The sequence below is a fragment of the Fulmarus glacialis genome, unplaced genomic scaffold, assembly GCF_000690835.1.
Source record: "Fulmarus glacialis isolate BGI_N327 unplaced genomic scaffold, ASM69083v1 scaffold43117, whole genome shotgun sequence".
In the NCBI taxonomy this organism is placed as follows: Eukaryota; Metazoa; Chordata; class Aves; order Procellariiformes; family Procellariidae; genus Fulmarus; species Fulmarus glacialis.
The window spans coordinates 325-7986 of record NW_009223327.1 but is presented as its reverse complement, the minus strand read 5'-3'; the positions used below and the strand labels follow the sequence as shown (position 1 = coordinate 7986).

General features: G+C 46.4%; 1 protein-coding gene across 1 annotated transcript in view; it reads right to left on the bottom strand.

The window, feature by feature from the left end:
* Window positions 1–1932: 1932 nt before the first annotated feature.
* The window catches only part of IGBP1 (immunoglobulin (CD79A) binding protein 1), a gene marked incomplete at its 5' end in the record, with an annotated part of 5977 nt that continues 247 nt past the window's right edge, over window positions 1933–7662 (bottom strand). Inside the window, 5 exons of the mRNA XM_009581768.1 lie at window positions 1933–2461; window positions 2738–2850; window positions 3898–3983; window positions 5008–5203; window positions 7566–7659. Of these exons, the coding sequence (XP_009580063.1) occupies window positions 2313–2461; window positions 2738–2850; window positions 3898–3983; window positions 5008–5203; window positions 7566–7659 (638 nt within the window). The remainder of the gene's footprint in view (window positions 2462–2737; window positions 2851–3897; window positions 3984–5007; window positions 5204–7565; window positions 7660–7662) is intronic.

The window sequence follows — 7662 nt, the reverse complement described above, 5'->3', positions numbered from 1 at the left end:
GCCATCCCCTGGTTCGGCAGGTTAAAAGGCGAGTTTGGAAATACCGGAGGGCGATTGATTGTGTATCCAGCTGCTTTAACCACCTGATCCTAGGTAAACCGTCCGCCGCAGAGGGGGGCGGACCCGCTCCGGCCCCAGCTTGCAGAACAAGGAGAAGAGTTGATGGTCCTTGGGAGGATGAGGAGTCACAGCAAGGGGTGAGGAGCTGCCGTCGAGAAGGGCAGCCGCCGCTCCTCGGAAAGGCACCACTACCGGCACCGGCAGTGGCTCAGTGGGGACCACCGTCCCCCAGGAATGGTACCGTCCACGCTTTGGGTATTTCACAAACCGCTGTCATGCTCTACCGGTGTGACTCCCCTGCAGAGCTGCCCAAAAACGTCATCCCGAAGGTACGGGAACACAGCCCACCAGACAGGCCCTGACCATCAGCCCCAGCGTCCAGCACCATCCCCTCCTCTTCCACCCCTAAGTGGGGCACTGGGGTCAGCTAGCCCTGCCTGCTAGCCCAGGAAGACTGGAATAGCGCCTGGAGAGGATTGGAGGAAAAAAATGAGAAGAAAAGGAAACACGAACAGCACAAAAGCAGCACTGAGATGGGGCTTCAGGCCAACAGCCAGAGGGACAGTAAAAATCCACAAGAACTAATTCACTAGAGCTACTTCTCAGGACCTACCACTCCAGAAGCACTCGCTAGGAAGAGCTGGCTAACATCAAATGTAGGAAAGGGATAAATACACGTATAGGATTGCATGTGTTGTTAAAGTGAAAAACATGTTTCACAGCAGAGGTTTGGAACCAGGAACCCACAAAAACTCATAATCTGCTGTTGTAGATTGTAGAGACTCAGTACCTGGGAAAAAGGGCACAACAGCATTCACAGATGTAGATTAGTTAGGAGGAGCTGAGATTGCTACAGATAAAACATCTAAGCTCTCCTGCAGCCTAGCTGGCCCCTCAGGTTGCCTGAATCATGCTAATAGGAAGGAAAAACCCCAAATTCTTCCAGAATCCCACTGGGATTCAGAGGGAGCACTCTGCTGATGAACTCAACTGCGCCAAACCAAAGATGGTAAATGCCTTGTTGCCTGCTCCAGGTAACATACTGCCAGAAGCACAAGTAGCAGCGATGCTTTGTTTGGTTTTTTTATTCCAACATTTGTAACAGGTTTAGAACAACTGCACTCACAGCTGCCAGCCCACGCTGGGCGACTCCAGCCGTGATTCCTCACTTTCTTGCCCAGTAACAGGCCTGCCGCGCGCCGGGTCAGTGCCAGGTTCGGCAGACCAGTCATGCCCTCTCTTCTCACTCAGTTCAGGATTAGTGCCAGCAGCTATTTAAACTAGCTTCAGAGGAATCCAGAAAAGGTTTTCACCCCTTCAGGGTTATTCTTTAAGTAGACTTCAAAGCACACTGACAACAAGTGCATTACTACACTTCTGAATACAGCACCATTTGTCTCAGTATTGGCGCCTGTAGGGCTCCACGAGAGGGTCTGGAGGACACACACGTTGTGCATTACATTATGTATGCTACAGCCATGCAGACCCCACATTACACCAAGCAAAAGGACAAACATTTCTATTAAGGCATTTGTACTATGTGTAGTATCAGCACTTCAAGACATTGCCCTCGAAATACTTGATCCACTTAACACAAAAAACCCCAAACGCTTCAGTCTGCCTGCTGAGGGAGGAACAGCGGGATGAGCCTGTGGAAAGGGCACCGAAGGCCTGGCTGCGTACAGACCTCCCTGCTGAGGTGAACGCTGCACTGCAAGCTGGTGTGTTCAGAAGCCTCGACCAAAAAAAACTGGCCATCTGATATCGCCTATTTCCCATCCCCAGCGCCCTTGTGGTTGCTGGAAACCAGCCTTACAGACTTGCTCTGGAAGAGCCTAGGACGAAGAGCAAGGGATTTTCACAGTAAGAAGTAGGCAGCACAAGAGATTTTATTTTGCTTAAAATATAGAGAAAAAAATAAATACATCCACCCACAATACAAAGAGCAGTTTCCAAATTCATGTACTTTTCTTTAAGGACTTCCTCTGACTGGGAGAACAGAGGCAGTCTGATCCCTCAGAAAGAGCTCCACCTGACAGGAGCTCTGTGGTATCACTGTACACGACCAGTGCACTCAGTCTGACATTTAATGTAAACCAAAGCAAACTGTCATGTTTACTCCTCTGACCCCGGCGCCTCCCAGAGAAGCCACGGATACCTCCGCATATGTACAGTGTATTTACTCCTATATCTCCAGGACACAGGCAATTCTTACAGGATTTCCAGGCCCTGCTCCCTCTGCAGTGAGAGCATCAGCCCACATTCTGCCGGTTGCCATAGCCTCTTGGGTGTGTATCTTTCCAGTCATCCCAGTTCCGAGCTTTTTGAAGAGCTTCCTTATCATCCTCCTCCTCTTTTTTCTCCTGTTGCTGCTTCTGCAACTCTTCATCAGTTATACCTGCTGAAGGTCAAGAACAGGAGTGAGGGGCAGTAAGACACTGGAAGATCCCCAGTCAAGTTCTCAAAACAGACGCCCTGCCAGGAGCCGGTCTAGACAGAAAGCTGGAATTGCCAAAGAGCAGTCTAGCAATCCAGCTACCCTCACAACCTAATAAAGTCAGCTCTTACTCTTCCCCAGTCAGTGGGTGTTTTACACCCTGAACACATCCTCGTTCACGCTCCCCCTCAAGCGGCTTCCCAAATTCTCTATTCCAATCTTTGCTTTGCCACTCCGTACCTGGTGTTCTCTGATGCGCACTCTGACCAGACACGACTCCTTGCCTTCTGCGCTGCTCATACCAGTCATCCACGGTCATAGTAGGCAGGCCGGGATAGCCAGCACCAAACACTCTAAAGGAAGAGAGACACTCAAAGAAGGCACTTTACATCGCTACGAATGAGCAGAAACACAGACAACCATGTACAGAACTGCTCTGTAACCCAATTTGTACTAACAATATATGGCATGTTATCAAGGAGGGCTTGAGAACAGATGTATTTCTACAGCCTGGGCCTTCAGCAACAGACTTCCCAGCAACCTAGCTCTAACAGCATTTAAAGAGTTCATCCTGGTAGTTTAGAGAGGTGAGGACTGTTCTAGTCCAAAGACCCTGAATCCCTTCTCCAGCCCAAAGAAGAACACCCTGTGCTAGCACAGCTTGCCCAGGAGGCCCCTGGGAACTGAATTAGGCATGGCTTGGCTAAATAGATATATGGAAGGCTCAGGGCAAATAATGTCAAAAGCGGGACAAGAAATCTGGTTTCTATCCCATTTTGTGCTTTAGCTGCCATATTCCTCGCAAGAATCTCACGGTGCCACAAAGTGTTAAGATCTTGATACCCTAGGGAAAGCCTTACAGTTAAAAACTGTATTATTGTGACTGATGATTCTCTGGTAGGTATCACCTCTTCCCAGCCCCTAAGATCACTTATTTGAATTCACTGAAATCTTCCAGAGTCTACATTAGATTAAGAGACCACACGTGCTTTTCGCTGCTGGGCTCTTGATTTTAACAGCGAAGAACAATCCTGTTACATCACATAGGGGGCAGATAAGCCTTGCCTCTCCACAGCTTACCAAACAGCAAGCACGTGGCCTATAAACTAACACAGTAGTATTTGCTTAATAGGATCTCCTCTTCTGCCATCCCGACAGGAGGAAACAGCATTAGCCAAGACACTGCAGCATGCTGGTAACAGAAGAAATCAGAGAAAGTTCAAGAAATGCATTAGATGTTCCCCTCATCCCCTGCCCAGATGCACAACACACGCCATCTTGATGTAACACACTGCCTGACGGTAACGACCGGTTTTCTGCATTTGAAAGAGGATCTTAGGCTTGACGTGAGAACAGAGCACTGCCTCGTACTGCGTCTAAATAATCAGAAAACAACATACTTAGCCTGAGCAGCATCCCGGGTAAGAATGAAAGGTTTCAACGGAGCCCTGACTTGCCGAGAAGTGCCGTGTGGTGGTGCTGAAGACTGAAGATGCAAACAATAGTCACAAGATAATTGTGTAGATGAGAATCGCCTTTCTCTGCTTCCCACCCCAAACAAGGTATTAAAGGTCTTGTAGAAGAGAAATGCCTCTGCTGTTAGAGCAACATCTCAAGATGGACAATTCAGGCCTTAATCCAGTTTAAATCATGAACTCCATCTGTGAGCTTCTACAAATCACTTCTCTTGGTGCTTTTGTTACACCCATTCTGATCAAAGCAGAAAGCTGACAGAGCTAAACCAGATCAGCTCGCATCAAAGTATGAAATATAGCTTATTTTTCCCAGGGATCAAACGCAGCACATTCTGAAGCAAGTAGAGCTCATCATTCCCGATGATATCACCCAGGGCACGACAGAAGAGCAGAGTTCTGCAATGCCAATAATGAACTGCACAAACCAGCTGTGCCAACAAAGCCGGACTATGCTCTATGTCAGCAGATTATGATTTTTTTATTTCTAGACAGACACTTTAGGTGAGTAACATAAAGCCCAGAAACACTATTCCGCACAGGAGTTCCAGGTCTATGAGAAGCTTTCAGCATTCAGAATGGGCATTTCTTTCTGTATTGTCTGGACACTTTGTAGACCAGAAGCGTAGCTTGAAAGGAATCACAAGGGTCGTCTTTTAATTTACAAATGTACTTAGTTCTTTAGAGTTAAGGCTCTGGCAGAACCCAGCAAAGTGGAGAAAAGCCTCTGCACGCAGATGGGTTCAGCTCTGATACTCAATGCTCTAGCATTTCACAAGCCATGACTGTCTAGAACATGTGGTAGCACCGGACGGTGACTAGTCAAAAAATCAGACCACTGCCCATCCAGAATTAAACCAAACCCCATCTGCTTGTGCTGTGATTGAGCTAAATTTCAATCGAGAATTCATAGAATAAAACTTATGAAACTCTGCTGTTGAATTCCTCTCAAGTTCATTTATATACTGCAACAGTATCTATCATCAGGTCTAACTATCCACAGTCCAGAGGACCTGCAGTGCAAGAGAGATCTCATACCTGTTTGGCTGTACCTCTGCTCCTCAGGATGACCATTTCTTGGTCAATACTCTCAATTTCCTCAAGGCTGGTGTTGATCCATTTCTGGATTTGTAGTATGTAAAATTCCCGTATCTGATCCTCATCTGCTTGCCCGCTCTCCACAGAGCTTCTCATAGAGGCCAACCTGTTCTCCAGTTCCTTCTTCTGCTTATATCTGTCTCAAAGAGAACAAAATGAGATCATTTAAGTAAACTTTCTCTAACACAGCCCAGACATATTTTTCTAAAATAAATAATTCCCATTTCTTGAAATTCAATCAAATGTAGAGAGCTACCTCCTGTCCCTCAATCCTCTTTTAACTGCTTTTTACAGAGGTGACAGTTGCCGACCAGTGCTCATTAGGCTACGCAAATCCCAGACATTCATAAAGCTCCTCATATCTTTGACAAACTTCCTTGTACGAGGAGGACCCACTCATTTAACAACTGAGAAGTAAAGCAGTGACTTATAGGGATGTACCCATTAAGAAGTGGAGGAGCACTGGCAGCACCGGATCATACTGGCTGTCATTTACTGATGACCTCTAACAATGCATAAGCAAGAAGCAAAATGCCAAGCAGCGGGATCCATCTCCCCAGCTCATCTGACTGACAACAGAAGGTTTTTGACAAATGAAAACTACAGAAATCAGAAGAGTTCTGATCTGCTTAAAAAGGGCTTTGAAAATGCACGGTTATATATACACATGCAGCTCCAAAATCTTTTCCTCCCGTCTTCCCCATCACTTCCATCTGTCAACTCAAATTTAGACATGACATAGGATCTTTACTACTCTTTGTAAGAGGCTTAACATGATTTCATGTATTTAAAAAGAAAATTGTATTCAAAAAGGGAGGCTGTGATGGCTTACTGTTGTAATTTAATTATCTTCTGTTTCTGTTAAAAGCAGCTTTAAGAAGACAGTTTAAATTTAGAGGCGCCTCCCTCAATTATTTTTTTCTTCTCCTAGAAGTTGAGTAATCCTTGAAAAATAAGCCTCCCAGGTAAAATTAGGCAAGCCTGGCAACATTAATCTCCTGGAGAAAACAGGACTTTAACTCATCAGCTCCTTCACTGAGAAAACCAATGTAATACCTATTTTGAGTTGCTTCTATATGACACAAAGATATCAAGCAGCCACTTATAAGGCAGATTAAAACACTTTTCCAATTTCTGTCTCAGGTGGTTTTGTGTGTGCAGGTTGCTTTTCAATATAATTTTGGCTTTCTGGATTTTTTTGACCTTTTCAGGAATTAGTTATTAAAGGAGGGAACTACCTATATAATACACTTCCAGGCTAAAGCCTTGTGTCCCACTTCAGTTACAGTGCCACCTGAAGAACGAACAGTAAGAACCAAGGATTAGAAACCTGCGGGAGCTGAAAGGACAAGGAGCATACAAGAATCTTCTAAAAAACAAACCCACCCACAAGTGCTCCACAGAGAACCCCCAAAACCACATCTAACTGGCTGAGCTCCTGACTGCCCAGCCCCATCCTGCAGGGAAGCAAAGCAAACCACTCCATTCCCGTTTGTCTTTATGCTCCACAGCGGGTAAGTTCTATTCAGCTGGCCGCTGCAATCCCAACCCGCTCCCTGGGATGCCGCAGTGCGTGCTCATTCAGAGAGCAAGACTAAAGGCAGCCAGGACAAGACAGGTCTGGAGCTGGTGTGGTGATACAGGCCTTGTTAGGAAAGTTTTGTTCACGCAGTCTTTGCATTTTACTGAAAGCAAATATAATTGCAACGTCTCACCCTGATCAAGTACTAACCAGCTGGCGACAGAACTCACAATGTAGGCACCTCCTGTTCGTCTTCAAGCAGAAGGAGTCACGGTACAGGCAAACACAGGCCCTTAGCGGGAGGGGAGTTCATGCGTAACCAAAGCCCTACCTGCAGCACCGACAGAACTTGCCCGCACTTGGGAGGTGAGGCACAGCTCTGAGACTGCTGACAAGCAGCCCGTGCTGAAACGGCTTTGCTGCGCTGACCCCAAAGGCCCCGAAGTATTCTAGTATCCCAAACCCATCAGTCAGGTTACTCTTTAAAATATAAATCACATTTTTGTATTCACGCAATTTAAACAGCTCTTCAGCTCAGTTTGGGCCTTTCAGTGCTACGACAATAAGCAACAACTTGATTGTCAAAATCCCCAACTAAAGCATGACAAAGAGGCATCAACGACCTCTTTTTTAAAGATCTAATAAGCACATTGGTGAGTAACTTCCAACGTGGGTGGCTTTACACTGTTAGCAGTGATTAAAGAACTAATCACAAGAGCTTTTGTGCAGTTCTTCTTCAAAGACCAGAAACTAAAGACATAAATGCACCTCCCCAGTCTGTGCACAACCCAACACCATTAAATCATATATGGCGCATATCTTAAAATGAATGTTTCATGATCGAAGTATTCCAATATCGAGGGAAGCAGTTCTTTCCTGACAGCCCTTGTCTGTACAATCTCGCACTGCCTGAGGCTCTCCCCTTCTCTTAAACTGATTCCCAAAAGCCTTTAAAGACCCCAAAGCAAGAGCCTACCTTTCGATTTTGGCTTGCCTACTCGACGCCATGGCCACCAGGCTGGGCTGGGCAGCAGCGGGGCCCCCCGGGGACGGGCTCCCGGCATCTGCCTCTC